This window comes from Trematosphaeria pertusa, assembly GCF_010094035.1.
Source record: "Trematosphaeria pertusa strain CBS 122368 unplaced genomic scaffold BU26scaffold_18, whole genome shotgun sequence".
Taxonomy (NCBI): Eukaryota; Fungi; Ascomycota; class Dothideomycetes; order Pleosporales; family Trematosphaeriaceae; genus Trematosphaeria; species Trematosphaeria pertusa.
The window spans coordinates 361,374-380,783 of NW_022987229.1; the positions used below are offsets into that span (position 1 = coordinate 361,374).

The following is a 19,410-nucleotide window of genomic DNA, read 5'->3' on the forward strand; positions in this document are numbered from 1 at the left end:
GGCTCGCGCACGGTCGTCTATTGAGCGTCAGCGTTGACATACGTACGCCCTGGCTCAATACAATAAACTATTCCACCACGCTTTGGCAGTTACCTGCACACAACCTCGAGAATGCCGCAGTAACTTGATGCCATGCGTCTTCCCGACTCTCGCACCCACCCCTATGTTGTATCACCAGCTCCCCGCGGCTCGTGAAGGCTATGCACCCCACCAATGGCCCTCCTTCGTCCAAGAGCAGTTCGACGCCTGCAGCCTCGACGCTCCGCCCGCGGACACGTCGCCTGATATCCGTCGAAGATGAGCTGTACCCTGCCTCTGACAGCGAATACGCATCTCCCCTGGGCTCCAGAGCCGCATCCCCCGTGCCGAACGCCCATCCTTCACGCCCCAACGTCACCTCGGACCCAACGTCGTCCTTCGTGCGATCGGCGAGTGCGCATACTCCGAGAGCGCTTAGGGATACGTCTTCTACACTGTCCGGGCTGTGGGGCAACTCCTGGTCGGCTATTCAGGGTCTGGCGACAAACGTCTTGGGCAACGAGGCAGGCGCAACAGGCACATCCACAAGGAGGCGCAAGCCGTTGCTAGCAACACATCGACGCACCACCAGCAGCGCTCCGCCGAAACAATGGGGTCCGTCGGCATCTTCGACCGCGCATGTTGGCGCCGGCATGCAGGAAGAGAGGGACAGCATGGTTCGGGCAATGAAGCGCAAGGACCTGCTGACTGCTAACGAGCATTTGATGCCAGACTCTGTTGGGCGCATAAAACGAAGGAACTCCGATGAGCGGCTGAGCGTGTCCGCACCTCCCGCAGAGAACGAGGATCGAGATGCGCTGGTATACATACACAAGGTACGGCCCCAGGACACGCTTGCCGGTATCAGCATCAAGTTCAATTGCCAGCCGGCAATATTGCGGAAGGCCAATCGCATGTGGCCAAATGACAGCGTTCAAATCAAGGATACCATAGTCGTTCCGGTTGACGCTTGTGGAGTAAAGGGGCGGCGAGTGGCCGGCCCGGACGCTCATCAAGAAGATGATCTCTTACTAGGTGACTATGGGGATAGTCTACACAGCGCAGGCACGGATTCGAATTCTATACCGAACGGCTGGAGCTCTCTAAAATCCAAAGACCCCGATACACCCTCCATACTCTCGTCCTCCCAATCCCACACCGAAGAACCGCCCTGGAAACATGATTCTTGGGTGCTACTCCCTAACGATACGGAGCCCACAGAAATAGGAAGAATGCCACGCAGAGCGCTTGGCTTCTTTCCACCCGCCAGGCGGAAATCCCTCGCGTTTTCAGACGCTTCCACCCCTCGACCTTCTGTCGATCTACCTCGTTCTTCCACCTCTACAAATTCTCACGCCACATCTCCGACTCACAGCACAACAAGACCTCGCGCATCGAGTAATCTATCATCCATATCTGGGCCCCATGGGCGCCACCGCAGCACTTCCGGTTTCCATCTTCATGGACCCGGCGGTGTCGGTACAATGGGCAAGAATGTCCGGAGCCCCGGTCCTGCCCAGGATGGATTGAACAAGTTATTTGCATCACACTTACCCGATGTCAATCCGCCGCCGGATCAAGAATATTTCACACCTTGGGCTCCGTCCCTGCTAGATGCAGGCTCAGGGACAACCGTACAGCATGGTGGCTCAGGCGCGCGGACGCCCTTGAGTGGAGCCGGCATCGACTTTCAGGAAATTGGAGGCGCGATAGAAGGCTGGGTGCGCAAAGTCGGTAGCCAGGCCACGAAACTGTTATCCGAACCGTCTACACCTGGGCAAGGCAAACGATCCGCTGTCCCTGTCATTGGAGCGGTTGGCGGCGATCTAGGCGATCTCATCGAGCTAAGAGACGATGCGTTCGAAATCGGAGACGGTGAAGAAAGCAGAGGGAGAACCGGAAGAGACGATACGTTGATACCAACTAGCGAGCAATATCAGAGCGCGAGGCCAGACATCAACCTCGTGATACGAGACCGGGGGCGAAAGGGAGATAGTAGCAAGACCGATTGAGTGATGATCGCATTTGTCTTTTTGGACAGGAGTTCAGGGCATGGCATGGATGGCCCATGTTAGAATTGGAACTTTGCTAGCTATTTGGTGGGCTTCGGAGCGTTCTGGCGTACTGCTTGCTTGGATTAAGGGCTCGTTTAGCTATATACCTGCAACAGAATCCTTAAAGCGCATAGCTGTACATAGTGCACACAGCATCCTATTTGACAACCTGGTGAAGCCTGTATGCGAGGATGCTTCCCCGGGGCCGACGCGAGGTCTCGTGACAGCAATGTCCGTGCTTCATCCCAAAAAGCCTCGGACGACAAGGAGGCAGTTCAGGATGCTTGTCCATCCTTCATCCTTTTGTTCCTGAGTGATAGCTTGATGCAAAGTTCTTTCGGCGTCCAATTGCGCCTTCTAGGGTCGGCACAGCCGATCTGGAGCAATCAATGCAGAAGGTCGTGTGCACGGCTTGGTTCGGCTTTTGGCCTTCATGACGCCCGAGCCCGCTTCATCACTACATCCTCTTTCGCACTTTCAACGTCAACCCAGCTTTACTGGAACCCGCAACGCTTATTCTTACAGAGCAGAGGTGGAATAAGGAGGCCTTTTTCAACGATGCATCGCGCGCCCGCAGCTATGGTCACGAAAGCGATGACCGATCCTAATGTCACGATTAGGACGCCAAGAGACCCGAATACGCTGTCTAATTATCACAATTTTGTGAGCAGGCATACGGTTGCAGACTTTGAACTTGATTTTGAGGAGAGGGTGCTTAGGGGTGGAATAAAGTTGACGTTGGAGAGTTTAACGGAGGGGGAGAGTAAGGAGGTGGTGTTGGATTCGAGGTATGTTTGCCCACCTGATAGCGGTCATTGGGGAGGCGGTGAAAGGCTGCGTGGGACGGTCGCCTGATGGATTAATAGTTTCCTGTATGTTGCGGATGTCAAAGTTGACGGTAGAACCGCGAAATGGAATGTTGGCGACCGCATCGAGCCCTACGGCAGCCCTCTATCCATCAAGCTGGACTCTGGAGTCCCGAAAGGAAAGACGATCGAAATCGACATCAAGCTCTCAACGACCGATAAGTGCACGGCTCTCCAATGGATGACCCCAGCGCAAACCTCCAACAAAAAACATCCGTATATGTTTTCGCAATGCCAGGCCATCCATGCGCGCTCCGTCTTCCCGTGCCAGGACACTCCAGATGTCAAATCGACCTTCGACTTCGCTATCCGCTCCCCACTACCTGTTCTTGCATCAGGGCTGCCAACGGGGTCGAAAGAGTATGTGCCTGGGAAGGATGGAAAGTCAGGAACGCTGCTGTACACGTTCGAGCAGAGAGTCCCTATTCCAAGCTACCTCTTCGCCGTCGCAAGTGGGGATCTTGCATCCGCATCGATTGGGCCTCGTAGCACGGTGTGGAGCGGCCCTGAAGAGCTGCTAGACTGTCAGCGCGAGCTTGAAGGCGAGATTGAGCCATTCATGAAAGCTATCGAATCCGTAGCTTCGCCGCCTTATCAATGGACACAATACAACGTGCTCATTCTACCACCTTCGTTCCCCTACGGCGGTACGTAACACTGGGGTACAAATTGCGTGTCCCCTCGTCAAAGTGGCTGCGCTGCGTTGATCGAAATGGTGCTTAAGCAGCACTTCGCTCGCCGTGACCGCAAGTCTTAGGAAAGAACGACACCAGTCCCTCTTCCCCCCGAGCATTTTGAAGAGTTGCGCTAACTTGATATACTCGCCCTAGGCATGGAGAACCCCGTCTGGACGTACGCAACACCTAGCATCATCTCTGGCGACAAACAGAACGTCGACGTCATCGCGCATGAGCTGTCGCATTCGTGGTCCGGAAATCTTGTCAGTGCGGCGAGCTGGGAGCACTTCTGGCTTAACGAGGGATGGACGACGTATCTGGAGCGAAGGATCCAGGGGTATGTCCATGGAGAAGCACATCGACACTTCTCCTCCATCATCGGCTGGAAGGCTCTCGAAGACTCGGTCGAGAAATTTGGCAAGGACCACCCGTACACGAAACTCGTTCTCGATCTCAAAGGGCAAGATCCCGACGATGCCTTCTCTAGCATCCCGTACGAGAAAGGCTTCCACGCCCTTTATGCCTTCGAACTGCTCCTTGGAAAGGAGAAATGGGACTCGTTCATTCCGCACTACTTCGAGACGTTCAAATTCAAATCGGTGGATAGCTACGACTTCAAATCCTGCCTGATCGACTTCTTCGCCAAAGACACCGAAGCGGGCAAGAAACTTGAGGAATTCGATTGGGATAATCTGTTCTACGCGCCGGGCTACCCCAAGAGACCCGACTTCGATGACACACTCGTAAAGACGTGCTATGAGCTTGCCGACAAATGGAAAGCGCGCGTTGAAGGAGGCGGGAAGTCAACGTTCGAGCCAAGAAAGAAGGATATTGAGAGCTGGATGGCGAATCAATCAGTTGTCTTCCTTGAGCGCTGCCAGGCATTCGCGGAGTCATTTTCTCCGAAGGATGTACATCTGCTAGGTGATGTGTATGGGTTCACGACGACGCAGAATATCGAGGTCCTGAGCAGATTCTTAACAATCGGGCTGAAGGCAAAGGCTGAGAAGACGTATAAGCCGACTGCGGAGCTGCTAGGCAAGATCGGGAGGATGAAGTTTGTCAGGCCATTGTTTAGGTTGTTGGCGAAGGCAGACCGTGATCTTGCTGTAGAGACGTTCGAGAAGAACAAGGACTTCTACCATCCTATCTGCAGGTAAGTGCTTGTCCCATCTAATCAAGTCCAAAAGCTAATATGCGCACAGGCAAATGGTGGAGAAAGACCTTTTCGGCGAGGAGACGAAATAATTCGCATGGATAGAACGAGCGCAGTATGTGGCAAAACAGCTTGGGTGGATATAGCAAGACCAGGAAAAGGAGGACATCTCTGAGGTTTATGGAAGATCTTCGCGCTCGTAACATCATAGTGAAAATGATACACGGTGTTCTTTCGCACAGAAGTCGGTTGATGGGACGTGGAATTCGTGTGGAAGAACGCTATACGGTGATACTACCATGCGTTAGCACTACGCCCCATGCCAACATAAGCAAACCATCCCCCAGTAAGCCTTCTGTAGAGGCATCTAAAGCAGACAGCGAACCAACCCTCTACTCCTCGATACCTAATACTTTCCGCCGTTCCCGATCGGCCGATCAGCCGCTCCCCTTCGCACCGGCATCCGTGCCACAAACACTTTACTTATTCCCCTCTCCTTCACCAATTAGGCACCCGCATACTTGACTACGCCGCACGCCGCACATGCACATCTCCTCGTCCATGGTCCAGCATAGCCCCACCATTCCGCTTTTAGTCACCTTAGCTAATTTCTGACATCGCTACGTCAGAATACCAACGTCGGAAGGCTTGGGCAGTCAGATTAACAAGCAAGATGAGAGCTAGCTATAGGGTTTATATAAGGCGTCCTAGGATGCGCACGAGAAAGAGGATTATTGCAGATTGATCAACGCTTTCTCTTTTGTTTGTTTCGTACGAGTCTTTAACAGCTAGCTAGTCAGCTGGCTACATAAACGAACGACTACTGTTGCTATTGTTTTGTTTGCCGATTCCACCTCCATATCCAGTACCCCTTCCCTACCTATACCTCAATCCAGAACTACGTAAATCCGAGCAAAAACGCAACATGGCCGCCGAAAAACCAACGCTCGTCCTCGTCCCCGGCTCCTTCGTACCCCCTTCCTTCTACACCAACGTCATATCCGCCTTCTCCTCGAAGGGCTACTCCATCCAAGCCGTAGATACGTGCACCGTGGGTAAAAAGCCCGGAGCGCCGCCGACCATGTACGATGATGCGGCGCACATCGCTTCCGTGGTTAGCAAGCTGGCCGATGAGGGAAAAGATATTGTGCTAGTCGCGCACTCGTACGGCGGTATCCCGACGTCGGAGAGTCTGAAGGGATTAAGTAAAGACACTAGGGAGAAGGAAGGGAAGAAAGGAGGGGTCGTGAGAGTCGCGTATATGACGGCGGTGGTGCCGGAGTTGGAGGAGAATAGTGCGGCTGTGTTCAGTGTGCTGGGGGATCAGGCGCCGAGCGCTTATACGGCGGTTGATGAGGTAGGTTTGCCTTTTCCATTTTCCGTTGTGCCCGTATCGTTTCCTTGAGTAGTCCCATATGCTGGTTTTCGAAGGCTTTTTGAACGCTTTGGTTGGGATTGGAACGGGGAGATAGATGCTGATGTGCATAGGATGGATGGATGTTCCACCCCACACCCGAAATCACCGCGGGCTACGTCTTCAGCGACCTCTCCCCGGAGGAGGGCTTAAAATGGGTAAATAAGTTCGAGCAGCACTCGGTGGTCAGCTTTACCAACGAGCTGACGTACGCGGGCTACAAGGATGTGCCTGTTTCGTATCTCTTCTGCGAGGAGGACAAGTGCGTGCCGCCGATGGTGCAGCAGCGCTGCATTGATGTTATTGAGAAGGCGAGTGGGAGAAATGTGGACGTAACCAGGGTAAAGAATGATCACTGCCCGAGTGTGAGCGCGCCGGAGAAGGTGGTGGATTGGTTTGTGCATTTGGTCGAGATAGGCGGGAAGGCGTAGGCGGCCCGACTGATCAATCGGGTTGTGGCGAGTTTGGTAGGCGGATATGTACATCAGCGAGTGAGTATCCAAGTCGTCTAATCCATATATCAAGGTGGTCCGCTACTCTGGGCCTCCGGGTCTCCTTGGTCGTCTTCTCCATCCTTATGCACTTCTAGAAGAACAAATAACCCCATTTATCAGCAAAGGGCTTCTCAATCTTCCATGCCCTTGGATCCCACGGTGCACGCCCAGGCACAATAGTAAAACTCGGAATGAGCGTCAAATCATGGAAGAACTCATCCTCATTAATAATGCCGGCCAAGGTTATCAACGAATTCCGCATCTTGGGAAATGGAAACCTGTCTATCCAGCGGTGATGTATCGTCATGAGTTGTAGCTCGGTTGGCTGGAGAGGGAGTGGGATATCTGGAGTGGCGGGGGTGGATTTGGCGGGGATCACGGTGCTGCATGATAGACCGAGCATTTGGCCGTTGAGAAAGAGCGCGCCGTAGACTGAGAGTGGATAATTGGGTTGGCCTGCTGGTGAGGGAATTGCGGCTGCGATCGCACGCGCGGCCTCGGCCTCGGCTTGGGCTACGAAGAATGGACATAAAGGGATGTTGCCTATGTCGAAGGGTGGAAGTTCACCAGACGAAGAGCTGCATGCGTCTGAAGATGGGAACTCGATAGTTGACGAGATGCCACTCGCATCTGATGCAACTGCGCAGATTGGGAGCATTTCGATAAAATCGTGGGGAGCAAGGGCCATTCTTCCGGGAGATCGTGGTACAATGGCTTGAGATTGGGTTTCGTCGACTTGTTGCGCGTCGCCGTCGGACTTGGGCGTTTCATCCTTTCGAGACCCGCGTTTCGCATTGTTCTTTGCTTCGCGAAGGCGCTGTCCTGGAACACAGTGAGCCAATGAGCGAATTTGGGTATGTTGCGTGGTTTTCCGACACCCAACTGACTAGGTGCTGCCTTGCACTCTCCTCCGGGGCCATCGGGTCCCATTAAGATGAGAGGTTTATAGTTCATGCTTTAGACCTTCACTCGAAACTTCCCTGTCTTCTCTTTCGATATACCGCCGCTTCCTTAGGCAACAAAGGGAAGGACTTACGTCTTGCTCTTTGTGCTAGTCGGTCTTGAATCTGCTTCCTTTTCTTTGCATCCTCGACGCTCCGCCAGTCGTCGTCGCTTGGATCGGTCCTCCGTGCCATTAGATTTCAGATGACTTGGCCACCTTCGCCTTGTACTGATTTCGCAGTATGGGAATGTAGGAAACATTCAAGAATGATGCCATGAGGTGTGAAGTGGTTGCTTACAAATGTCACTTCCGTTTCGGGAAACGTCGAGTGAGACGGGATGACAACAGTCCAAAAGAGCACGTGAGAGGTACGATTCAACGTGCCTTCAGTATTTTGAAAAGGCCTTCAAGAAGTGAGCGTATGCCTTTGAAAAGCGTGCCGCAGAGCAAGTAGAGGCTGACCTAGCTAGACTCTCACTTCGCATTGCGCACTGAACTAGGCGGTTGCAAGCTGCAGGATAACACAAACAACTTTGTAGCGAATGTGACGAACTGTCCTTGGCTGTATCATCAGTGGTGTCTCTGTACGACGTTGTACAGCGCTGAGCCTCGGATTGTCACTCGTAACGGCGCAGTGGTTGCGGATATAGTGATTGTGAAGGGTAGTAAAACGCTTTTGAATGAAGCCACGAAGATAGTGACGACGTTTAGACCTCGAAGGCCATCCTCAAATTTCCTCGAAACGGAGCCTGTCGTCCTAAGGAGTGAAACGCTGCACTGGGCAAACACCCCGCCAAGTGAAGCAGCTCGGCAGCTCCTGGGCTGTAACGGAGAGCAGCTTCAATCTTTACTGATTCAGTCGTTATATCTGCTCATGATTGATGCCTTGAGAAGACTCTGCACAACATTTCGCCATCAAGTATTTCTTCGAGCCGCGGTATCGTACGAGCAAAGCGACGGTTATCAGCCTACCGTGAAGGGGATACCGTTTGATCCGAGCTGGGGTGGCGTGTCTTGCGGAACGGAACGAAACGCGGAGGAACTAGGGTGGCATCTTGAGAGCGTGTTTGGGACCTGAAACCTCGTGCAAACGTCACGTGACAGTGAATGGCGTGCGGCCGCTCTGGGAAAGCACCATCCGATCCATCCACCACCATGCCAACTTTGTGCATCAACGATGCCGCGCCCTAAATATCAAGGATGATGCCAGTGTTTTGGTCTGACGATGCGGCGAAGTATGTAACCGTCGGAGTGGAAGTTTGAAACACAGCGCATAATGCTGGGGTTCAAAAATAATATGGCTGATACAAGTAGGTTATAAGAACTGCTTGAGTATCCACTGGAGCACTTGCTCCATCGACCGCGGACTTGCCTTTCAACTAGTCGTTCCGTCGACCTCTAATCGTTTTCCCGCCGATCTTTTGCAGGCAATATGCGTCGCTTCCTGGTAGGGTGTTTGATCGTTTTGGGCGCCATCACGGTTGCCTCTGCTCTCGCGGCTCCACAGGGTGAAGCCGTAGCAGCCGTCGGACAATGCGCGGTACGTATTCACCACGGTCGACTGACTTCCCCGTGGAGGCTCCGAGTCGAATGTTCAAAAGTACAGCCGGCTAATGACACTCACAGCAAGACTGCTGGAATGAGGGCGCGGAAGAAGCTGGGTGCGACCCGAACACCGACGATGACTGCTTATGCGGGATATTCTTCGACCTGGTTACTGAATGCACATCGGATACATGTAGTGTCGCCGATAATCTAGGTAAGTGCTTCTTGGTATTACAAACTCTTCAAGTTAGGAAGGAAGAGGACAAGCGGTGGGCGTTCACAGCGCTGACATATAACAGAGGTGCTGAATACGCTCCAGCCGGTTTGCGAATGATCTTGGATATGTAACATCAGCCGCGTATTGAAGCTCGGAAGGCCGACAGGAGCTGCCATGACGGACGACGAATGAAATAGATACCCTTACCAATGAATCGCATGTTCACATCCGAGAACTTGTCCTTTTCGAGTACGTTGCCTGTTACTGTTTAGAATACCGATTGGGCAGCGACGTCATTACTGCCCACAAAGACAAATTTGACAACAAGTGCCTGGGGATAAATGGGGACGTGGGGACGGGTAGAGCGATTATTTCCAATCTAGGAGAATTGCACGATTGGCTCTGAGCTGCGTGGGTATGGTGTACTGGCGTTAAAGAGCGGCCTTTTGCTGTCAGCCATGTTATCTGTCGATTGAATATGAGACGGAGTACAACTGATAGTTGGTGACACTTCCCCCCTCGCTTAGACAAATGAGGTATAGTAACTGCCGGTACCGTCAATCAAGCGAATCTCTTGTTGCTGGGCTAGTATCAAGCGGTCTGCGAGGTGTGGGCGTACTTCCCCACGGAGTTTGACCACCGGATGATTATATGATCTCGAAGTCAGCCGACATGAAAGTAAGGAGGTAGTTTCTAACGTGACCACGTATTTGCTCAATCGCGATCATCCCACCCTTTATCTGTAGCAATCGAACTAGAGCAGTACAGTTGTCCAGATCCCACTTTTCATAGGCAAGCGAGTATGGGAGAAATTGACCGATCGTCCATAACTGCACGCCGGTTAACGAAAACCCCGAAAGTGTATACGTGATACGGAGTGTATACTGCGGAGTGCTAGCATGGGGCGAAGATCAACAACAAAGATCGACAGTGGATTCTACCGTCGAATTCCATCCATTAAGATGTCAACTCGAACTCCTAGCAGATAGCACCTGATAACACCGTCATATAACACAGGCGGTGTAGCGCGGAAGTTACCTAGTCATGAGATGTAGGATGGGTACGGAAGAGGAACTGAGAAGCACACGAATGACTCCTCCGCCACCTGTTTGGTCAGCAATAATGGCGATGAGTCTGCTAACGGACAACCTGTGGACTCTGTTTGGGAGCTGTGCTGACGCGCCGGGAATAACCGTTGTGGTGGTTAGCGGAAGATGAGTTGGCTTCGGAATGCTCAGGTTTGAGCCCGTTAATTTGTAACACTTACAATTTCCCTTGCTACTAGGATTGCTAGTAACTTGGTTGGCATTGGTTTCCCAGAGCAGCTTTCCGCCGCGTTGCGATTTCGTAAATATAAAATCAGCGTGGATCGTTGGGCGGGCTATGACATCAAAGCTACACCCGTAACCTGATGTCATTTCGCTGGCGCTTGGTGGTCCATGGAAATACCCTTTGTACCGCCGGTGGTAGAAGCTCCGTAGGCGATAAGAATGCGGGGCCCCATGGCATGATCGTAGATCGACTTGAGGGTGGCTTGAGACACGGAAGTTGCTTCTTTTGATACAAGATCGTCAGCGTAAGCGGACCGGAGGAGCCATCGGTATGCCTTTTATGTCCACAACGAGCTGCTCACGTTGCTGAGTACGCCGCATTGCTGTCGTTGGCGATCGAGAGGACTTGGAAGCACGAAAGCGGAAATGGGTGACAGGGCATTGCAGAGCTACCTGTCGCATATCAATATCAAAGAGCGATAAAACGTGCTCGCTAGTGGGGTTGAAACCACAGCAGCGCTCTTGTGCAACCTCCGTTCCCAGCCTGACTCAAGCCAGCGGTGGAAGAGCATCGGCATGATAAGACGACAGATGGAGATATGATAGCGCTGTTTCGACGTTCATCCTCGGCGGTACCTTGCAGGCCGGCACGCTTCGGCTTGCTCCAAGAGGCTACGCGCCAAGCCTTGCGCGAGTCCCCACCGTCCTCCGACTTTCTCCGAACCACGTGCGCGATACGTGGTACCTCCGTCGTTGGGCGTGTGAAAATTTCAGACCAAGTCGGAAAAGAACCGCAGCGAGCGTGCGAGCTAGGAGAATGCTCGGACAAATGGCGTGCTCGCAGGGAAAGGTCTTCCTATTCCCACCAATGCACCGCGGCAGGTCTGGCGGAGGCTAGCTAGCTGCGAAAATTGAAATCATGGTGACAGATGGTGCACGCCGATGAGGTGGTGTTGCGCGGCGCCTCTATCCGCCGTCTTAACATGAGTAATATCGCCTTTGCACTTGCTTCAGAGTACGCTTCGCGCGTGGTACAAACGACTAGAGCTCGCAGGGCATTGCATCGGAACCTTCGGCTCGCGCTTCCGCGGTGTGTCCCGACTGCGGGCGTATGAAAGGGGGAATGCACCCCCACTGATCTCTCTCAGGGTCGCCCCGCGAAAACAGCCTGTCCGGGAAACGGTCGCGACCGGGGCCCCCGCAAGGGTTATCGGTGCCGTGATTTGTTGGCGGACAAGGCCGGCGCAGGCGCGTCTGGCCTCTTGGAGATGGTGTCGAGCTGCAGCATCGCGTCGTGTGCTGGGAGACGTAAATTAAGCAGGATTCCGCCCTCGCGAGGGGAGGGGAAGATGTGGCTCGGCATCGATCGCCCTGCTGCGTGCTCACCGACTCTCGCCCGGGACGAGGCATCCTTGAACGCGGGCCGAGATGGAGGGCGCCGCCCGGCAGGGCACACAGCTCAACACCATGTTGGCCAGCGTGACGATGCCGCATTGCTTTTCGCACTCGACGAGCGGGCGCCCTGGCGCTTGCACAATTTGAAGCCGCCGCGCCTTTGCTTTATTCACGGGCTGCCCAGTACCCCAGAGCGACCCCCACCGGATCCTCCAGGACGAGTGCGGCTGCCGTGCAACCGCAGGATAAAATCCACCATGGCGGATATGGTGAACCATTGGCCCTCCACGGGGTCCGCGCCTCGTATCTGACATGTGCGATCTGCTGCCCTGGAACTACTGAGAGGGCGGCCGATCATGGCGGATCCCACTCTAGAGTACCTGGAGTCGCGTCCTGCGCGATGCGGAGGGCCAGTGAGGGCACGTCGTCGACCTTGCATCGGGCGCGGGCACCGGCCCTTGCGCCGAGTTGATTACTCGTGCTGAGCGCCCTATGCTGTCGCTGAGCTCGTCGCCGTGTCACACACAGCTGCTGCTCGTCTCACGTCTGCTTGGCCAATCGAGGCGGCGCTGAAACCGCAGGCGGACGGCGGGCGAGGAAGATGGGGACCGTCACGCCTATAACAGGGCCCACGCGCCGCGATGCGATGGGATGGCTTGAAGCACGCCTCCGCTATCTCGTCGCGAGTGGTTGACGTCTGCAGCGTATCGAGCCGTGGTGCCCTTCTTATCTCACCCACAGCAACCCCCAACTCCACCCAACCCACCACCGCCACACGTTGCGTTCCCCAGCTTCCTCGTCATTCCTGTCTCCTGAGCACGCCTGCGTGACTCGGCGCCCGCCTGCCGCGCTGCTCACGTACACCACCCACTCCGCCGCTGTACAAAAGACACGGCGCGTCCGCTGTCTTATGCTGCCTTTCGACACAGCCTCGCCGCCGCTCTGCCTGCCCGCCCTGCCAGCGTTGCATCACCATCGTCCGCGTCGGCTCACCGCCCCAGCGAAAAATTTCAGCTGCAAAATCTGGTTCCCCGGTTGCGTCTGACATCGGCTTCGTGCTCCACAGATAACTTACCGGGCGGAGTTTTCCAGTCGCAGCGCCTCCTCCTCGGCCGTCCGCCGCCGCCGCCCTTGCTCCCTGGCCTGCGCTCGCCAACAGCCCCAACACCGCATCATCGCATCCGGGATCCCAGGCCCCAACCCTGCGTGCCCATCGGCAGCAGAATATATCGCCAGACGCACGCCATCTCACCGGCAGCATTCCAGCGCAGCTCGCCGCCGCAATCTATTCACGCCCGAGCCCGACAGCAGCCGCCGCAGTCATCATTGCGCGACCGGGGCCCGCTAGCCTGCGACATTCTCCACGACTCGACGCCGACCCGAAAAGAAACACCTTGCGCCCGGCCGCTCCACACTCTGCGCCGGCCTTGGCAGCGCTTTCTCCTGATTCCGGCTGATCCTCGTCCGCACAGACAAGCTTCCAGGGCGCCAGTTCCCCCCACACCAACCGCCAAGCCTTTTCGTTCTTAAATATCTTCGAGCCCCCCATCCCTCCCCCGACTTTCTCGCCCACGCCGCTGGTGCTGATCACATGCAACACTCAACCCCGTCCGTAGGTTTTGGCAACCTCTCCAGCGTACTCAACCACGACACTCCCGCCGACCGCCCGCAGCAGCCTGCTTCTGCCGCCCTCCTTGCTGCCACCACCAACCCGGCCGTCACCACCCAGGCCCCCATGGCGACTGCCGCAGTGAGCCTCATGGCTCCCCTCCTGCAGAACGCACAGCCTGCCCAAGAGGACGCCCGCCAGGACCTTCCGCGCCCGTACAAGTGCCCGCTGTGTGAGAAGGCCTTCCACCGTCTCGAGCACCAGACCCGCCACATCCGGACCCACACTGGAGAGAAGCCGCACGCCTGCACTTTCCCCGGATGCTCGAAACGCTTCAGCCGCTCCGACGAGCTCACCCGGCACTCCAGGATACACAACAACCCCAACTCGCGGCGAGGCAACAAGCAGCATGCCGCCGCCGCTGCTGCTGCGGCCGCTGCCGGAATGATGGAGCCTGGTGCGGGCATGACACACATGATGCCCCCGCCTTCAAAGCCAATATCGCGCTCCGCACCCAGCTCGAATCTCGGCTCGCCAAATGTCTCCCCACCGCACTCGTTCTCGAACTACTCGCCGAACGTTGCCTCGGATCTCGCATCGTACCGGAGCGGAGGCAGCCACAGCAACAGCAGCAGTCCCAACGGACTGGCGCGCAATATCGATTTGCTCGCAGACGCCGCCTCGCGCCTGGAGCAGCGTCACCATAGCCACCACTCTTTCTCACATGGAAACCGCCACCTGACCAGCCACGGCTACCATCCGTACCACAACAGCAGCGGTAGCGGTCCTCGACTTCCCGGTCTTTCGCAGTATGCGTATTCCTCGCAGCCGATGTCGAGATCGCATTCACATGAAGACGACGACCCGTACGCCCACCGGATGACAAAGAAGTCGCGGCCCGGCTCGCCGATGTCCACCGCGCCGCCATCGCCATCCTTCTCCCATGACTCATGCAGTCCGACGCCAGACCATACTCCGCTTGCCACGCCAGCGCACAGTCCCCGCCTGCGCCCGCATGGGTTCAACGATGTCCAACTTCCCCATCTTCGGCATCTGTCCTTGAACCACGTGCCGGCGCTAGCACCAATGGAGCCTTCGACAAACACCGAGCAGCCCTACATTCCGAGTCACACAACCGGCCTGAGGATTGGCGACATCATCTCGAAATCCGAGGGCGCGCAGCGAAAACTGCCCGTCCCCCAGGTTCCCAAAGTCGCCGTTCAGGACCTGCTCAATGCACCGAGCGGGTTCTCCTCTGGGAACTCGTCTTCGGCGGGTTCCCTGGCCGGCAACGACCTCTCGGACCGCTTTTGATTGTCTTCACAGCACTGCACAGGGCGGAGTTTCGGTAACATTGATTGGATTTCATCGTTTTCAGCCAGCGAGCGTTGCGTACTCTGGGTCATAGACGGGTCACGGGGAACAATACCGTAATGCCAGGGGCAATAACGAGTTCCACGATTTTCGGTTCGATCACTCATAGACTTGTTTACTTTGTCGGATTCGATCATACCCCGCGATCCCAGCGATCCGCAGTCGATGTATTATCACTTTGGTTTTTGTTATCGATTTCCTAGGCAGGCATCTCAGGCTGGCGAGTGGGGAAGGGAGCACTGCTTATTGGCAGATGCTTGGTAGCTGGTAGACATAAAAAGCTCAGCTCAGCTTAGCACGTAATCGAAACACTCCACCTAATTCCACCCTTACTTTCCCTAATCATTACGAGATGGAAAAGAGTGACGTGCTTGCAACGCCAAGTGAGGCAACCGCACTCGTTGCAGGGTTGCACGGAAGGGATACCAAGGCAGTGGATACCGCGGTGGACTTGCAGCATATCTCTCCACCTCTAATCGCTAGACACGGCGCTCCCCACCGGGCACAACATTATCATGAGAACATCGTACGTGATTCCCCCAACAGCACTAATTCTCCGCACACTGTTCCCCGCGGGCTGTCTCAGCCCGAGGTGCAGCAAGGGCTTTGCAGAGATGCGGTGAGGGCTACCGCGCTGCCGGGACTGCAATGCCACATTCCAGCCCTCTGCGCAACCACACCCTCGTAATGGCCGTCAGGCGACGATAAGCCCACCAGCGCCACGCTGCCTCCGCATTTCCCGCCGTCTCCGCAATCGCAGCTCCCAGGCACAGGCGTCAGCATCAGTCAGTCGCCGGCAGACGTGGAGCGCGGTCGGCGCGGGAAAATCGATGCGCCCTCGACCTTCCGAGTTCGGCAGCCAGTGACATTCGCAACACCACACCGCGCACCCCTGCGCACGGCCAGCATGTCGACTGCCCCATTCTGCCTTGTCGTCGGCAGTCGTCGGGACTTGGGTGGCTTGCTGCTGAGGCGGCGGAGTCCAGCTGCGACACCTCAGCCTGCTGGGCGAGTGGTCTTGCGCTGTCTGGTGAAAGCGCCTGCACCCCAGACCCGGCACTCCGCATCATGCGAGGTCATGATCGACCCTGCTGCGGCTCCAGCATCGCGACTCACGGAGCTATTAGGCGTAGAGCGGTCTCGACGGCACAGTAGGTTCAACGGCACGCCTTCCGCCCAGGACGAGACTATTGATGAGCGCGCCAAAGGGCAGAAAGAGTCGATGTGGCCAGTTCGCACCACTCCGATAATCCCACGGTCGCCTACTCGTCGTCTATCGTCTCGACCGGAAAAACTAAGATACGGCGGGCCAGCAACCCCCGTTCTCCAGCTTTCCAGGTTTCCCACGTCGCGCTGCTATTCTCGTCTGGGGCTTACGTCGTCGGGATGCTGCGCTGTCAAGAATTCAGCCAGATCAGAGCGAGACGACGACCCGACCTGCCCTATCAGACGGCCAGAGTCAGATGTGGATGGGGGTCGCAACACGCAACCCGTACGGCGTGTAACGCTACTCACCACTGCCGCGTCGTGGAGCCGGCGATGCAATCAAAATCCAACCACGCGACCCCGTGTCTGCGATGGCGACTTTCGCCTCCAAGGTTTGACCCCCAATGGTCGCTCGACTTCCGCTTCTCAGCGGTACGTACCTCCGTAGTCGCCAGAGATAAGAAACTCGACCATCTCCTAACCGCCAGCCTTCGTCGCGCCAAAGATAGCACGAATAATTTCAACCGGGAATTCCCTCCTGCGGTGAATCATGCTCTTATGGTCTAGCAGGCTTCTAGGTCCCAAACACAACGATTCTAAGGGCACTGACTCGCTTCTAGCATGTAACACCTAGAATTTAGGCGGGCGATGCGAAGTGTGGGGTCTCCACATTATCCTCTCCTGGAAATAGCACGTACCCCACCGTACCACGATATCGTTTGGAGGAGCAAATTACCCCGAGTCCGGCCTGCTTGGAGACTCAAATTGGCACCAGTCAAACGATGACTGGACTGCGCATCGCCGATGCCAGGACTTTGTCAGTGAAGCGGGTACTGACATCAAATTGCCTGTTTTGGAAGGGTGTGAGTCGGTGCCATGAAGTCGTTCAGTGGTCATCGTCACATGCCTACCGCGCATCAACAACGTCAATGCTGCTCAAGCTCAGTGATACCATCCGACGTAGCGCGGACGCCCAATGGAAACCCAGGGCCGACTCTCCGCCGTGATGATGTAGAGGATGTCTCGCCTCTGTCCCGGACCGCAGACGGAAACCGCCCTTTCGCCGTTGTTGAACCTCGAACACCTGTTCCTCAACAGCTTTCTTTAATTCAGCCAAACTTTTGAAGTTAACTCTACGGTGTACAGCATATAGGACCGATCTTCACCTTCGCAGAATCTCGTACAACTCCTCAATATACTTCACACAGTCCAGTACCAGGTCTGCGGTTTTCGCTTCGAGGTATCGTCAATCAGTGCTGCAGATCAGCAATTATCAATTCATCAAGGAGGTACATTGGCTCGCATCCTTCAAGTGCAGGGTCAAGATGGTGGATGATTGCGCAGCTCTTCAATCATGCGAATCTGCGCATGTCTCACTCGTCATTTTTTTCCATGTGCTTGCTGAGCAGAGCACGTACCCACCCATGCATCCGATGAGAACCGTAACCTTGAGCTCTCCAACGTCTAGCGTCCGCTCCTCCGAGTCCAACAGAGCCGCACACCTCGGCCAACGATCGCGGCTCCGCTCAAGCTCGTCCACCGACGGCTGACTTCACAGAGTTCTCGACGCAATTACTCTTCATCAACTTGGCCAACTTCGCCAAGAGCCCGTTAATCCGCTCCAACGTGCGCATCAACGCGTATCTGCAGCTTGATCTACGGCCTGCAGATCGCCTCAATCTACTCTCGCATAACATGCAGAAAAATTTCCTTATCTCTCCCCAGCTCCAACTCCGGTGCTGCACAGACGCGCAGTTCTCTTCCCCCGATAGCGTTTTCAAATTGTAGCAACGCTCTTTAGCCGCGAGTATCTGCTGATAGCCACGTTGGATATATGAAGTCCGATGCACGTAAGCTGCAGCCCTCAAACCTTACAGGCCAGACCGAAGTTCCTCTATATTTAAACATACCGCTGGGCCTTCAAACGTTAACAGAGATTGATATACAGATTTTTCTGTTGGGATGTATGCCGGTGGCGTCACTAGAACGTAGGTACCCTCCTCACTCGTACCTCCTCCCTTGTCCGTGCCTCTTCATGTGATTGTCACGTTAGCATGCATTCACGCTTTCTAGACTCACTTTCAAGGGATTTCCTAGCTCAGTAACTCTGGCGATGGAGTGTCATGCAGCGGGAAAGCGGTCCTGATCTCCAGCTTCTAGAAACGATCTTCGAACGGCGGATGTTCCAGGCCACGGCTTAATAGATACCGAGCCCCGATGTATCTTCCCACCAAATGTCTGCGGCACAGTACTTCCGGCGGCGTACCATTGACACGGCATTTTGTTTCTGCGATGTACCTTTGTACTATCGCAATAATATCAGCCCTTTCATATGCGATAATATTGCCAACAAGGCGTCTACCCGGTACACTACGCATTCCGGAGCTATCGCCGTCGCAGACAACGCGACATGCTCGAGATACGTACTCTCATTGAAGGCTTTGCAGCAGAGCGGTCAATGCTTCAGCAAAGTGTCTGTCCGCTAATTTATATGACGCACAAAGCGGAGAATCTTTTCATCAGCACGGTCGTTTGCGTTCCGAAATCTTCCTTCCTGCCGTAGCGAAGTTCTGGGGTTAGACTACCTTTGAGCCGACCATAACCTCGGCGAAAAGCACCAAGACGAGCATCAAAACCTGTTCTTTCTCTTCGCTACTATCCGCATGGCCTTCTCGAGTACTCCCCTTTCCGAACAAAATCTCCGCCCATGCATTCCCATCCAAGACATCATAAGACCGACAAATAGCATCACCAAGCCCGCCTCCTTGACATACGAGCTCAGCAAGCTTGGGGTCGCAGCAACGGCGATCTAGGAGCCGGTGTTCGATCTCGGTTGCCAGTCTCACTGCGTTAGCGGGTCTTCTATCTTGACGTGGCACGAGAGCACCGTCACGTCCTATCTCGCCCTCATGCCATGAAGAAGCAGGCCTGTCAATTCGTAGCGAAGAGCTTCCGGCCGGTATCGCGGCGCTATCGTCGACCTTGCCCGCGGCCTCAGGCCCCATCTCGGGCCTTGTGCAACCATCACATGCTCGTTGAAACTCGATACCAAAATGTTAAAACTTAGCAGGCCCGCTAAGTATATGAAAAGCTGATATAGTTACCTAATCGGGAGGTACGAAACATATGAATGTTACAGAGATGGCCGGAAAGAGTAATGGTAGGGCTTGT

At 55.1% G+C, this 19,410-nt stretch overlaps 7 protein-coding genes across 7 annotated transcripts; 6 read left to right on the plus strand and 1 right to left on the minus strand.

Annotated features, from left to right (window-relative positions):
• Nucleotides 1–64: 64 nt before the first annotated feature.
• On the plus strand, nucleotides 65–2,223 carry BU26DRAFT_523949 (carbohydrate-binding module family 50 protein). The gene has a single exon (XM_033830172.1). The coding sequence runs from the start codon at nucleotides 201–203 to the stop codon at nucleotides 2,028–2,030; it is 1,830 nt and encodes a 609-aa protein (XP_033677974.1). The 5' UTR covers nucleotides 65–200; the 3' UTR covers nucleotides 2,031–2,223.
• A 143-nt stretch (nucleotides 2,224–2,366) lies between these two features.
• On the plus strand, nucleotides 2,367–5,020 carry BU26DRAFT_523950 (leukotriene A-4 hydrolase). Its single transcript, XM_033830173.1, has 4 exons — nucleotides 2,367–2,860; nucleotides 2,939–3,585; nucleotides 3,769–4,771; nucleotides 4,821–5,020. The coding sequence occupies exons 1-4, from the start codon at nucleotides 2,631–2,633 to the stop codon at nucleotides 4,861–4,863; spliced, it is 1,923 nt and encodes a 640-aa protein (XP_033677975.1). The 5' UTR covers nucleotides 2,367–2,630; the 3' UTR covers nucleotides 4,864–5,020.
• A 441-nt stretch (nucleotides 5,021–5,461) lies between these two features.
• BU26DRAFT_523951 (alpha/beta-hydrolase) lies at nucleotides 5,462–6,771 on the plus strand. Its single transcript, XM_033830174.1, has 2 exons — nucleotides 5,462–6,128; nucleotides 6,260–6,771. The coding sequence occupies exons 1-2, from the start codon at nucleotides 5,697–5,699 to the stop codon at nucleotides 6,614–6,616; spliced, it is 789 nt and encodes a 262-aa protein (XP_033677976.1). The 5' UTR covers nucleotides 5,462–5,696; the 3' UTR covers nucleotides 6,617–6,771.
• Nucleotides 6,646–7,815, minus strand: BU26DRAFT_609688 (uncharacterized protein; the record flags this gene model as incomplete). The annotated part of the gene is made up of 2 exons (XM_033835940.1): nucleotides 6,646–7,501; nucleotides 7,716–7,815. 2 exons carry the CDS (start codon nucleotides 7,813–7,815, stop codon nucleotides 6,771–6,773), a joined length of 831 nt encoding a protein of 276 aa, XP_033677977.1. The 3' UTR covers nucleotides 6,646–6,770.
• Nucleotides 7,816–9,054: 1,239 nt separating this feature from the next.
• On the plus strand, nucleotides 9,055–9,501 carry BU26DRAFT_570388 (uncharacterized protein; the record flags this gene model as incomplete). The annotated part of the gene is made up of 3 exons (XM_033834004.1): nucleotides 9,055–9,162; nucleotides 9,249–9,381; nucleotides 9,467–9,501. 3 exons carry the CDS (start codon nucleotides 9,055–9,057, stop codon nucleotides 9,499–9,501), a joined length of 276 nt encoding a protein of 91 aa, XP_033677978.1.
• A 4,284-nt stretch (nucleotides 9,502–13,785) lies between these two features.
• Nucleotides 13,786–14,973, plus strand: BU26DRAFT_510187 (DNA-binding protein creA; the record flags this gene model as incomplete). Its single annotated transcript, XM_033827208.1, has 1 exon — nucleotides 13,786–14,973. One exon carries the CDS (start codon nucleotides 13,786–13,788, stop codon nucleotides 14,971–14,973), a length of 1,188 nt encoding a protein of 395 aa, XP_033677979.1.
• Nucleotides 14,974–15,504: 531 nt separating this feature from the next.
• BU26DRAFT_123493 (uncharacterized protein) lies at nucleotides 15,505–16,901 on the plus strand. The gene has a single exon (XM_033819547.1). The coding sequence runs from the start codon at nucleotides 15,941–15,943 to the stop codon at nucleotides 16,685–16,687; it is 747 nt and encodes a 248-aa protein (XP_033677980.1). The 5' UTR covers nucleotides 15,505–15,940; the 3' UTR covers nucleotides 16,688–16,901.
• Nucleotides 16,902–19,410: the final 2,509 nt, after the last annotated feature.

Coding starts and splice junctions, on each gene's coding strand:
- BU26DRAFT_523949 (XM_033830172.1), top strand. CDS start 201: ATGCACCCCACCAATGGCCCTCCTTCGTCCAAGAGCAGTTCGACGCCT.
- BU26DRAFT_523950 (XM_033830173.1), top strand. CDS start 2,631: ATGCATCGCGCGCCCGCAGCTATGGTCACGAAAGCGATGACCGATCCT. Junction 3,586..3,768: donor ACCTTCGTTCCCCTACGGCG/GTACGTAACACT, acceptor TACTCGCCCTAG/GCATGGAGAACCCCGTCTGG. Junction 4,772..4,820: donor TTCTACCATCCTATCTGCAG/GTAAGTGCTTGT, acceptor ATATGCGCACAG/GCAAATGGTGGAGAAAGACC.
- BU26DRAFT_523951 (XM_033830174.1), top strand. CDS start 5,697: ATGGCCGCCGAAAAACCAACGCTCGTCCTCGTCCCCGGCTCCTTCGTA. Junction 6,129..6,259: donor CTTATACGGCGGTTGATGAG/GTAGGTTTGCCT, acceptor TGATGTGCATAG/GATGGATGGATGTTCCACCC.
- BU26DRAFT_123493 (XM_033819547.1), top strand. CDS start 15,941: ATGTCGACTGCCCCATTCTGCCTTGTCGTCGGCAGTCGTCGGGACTTG.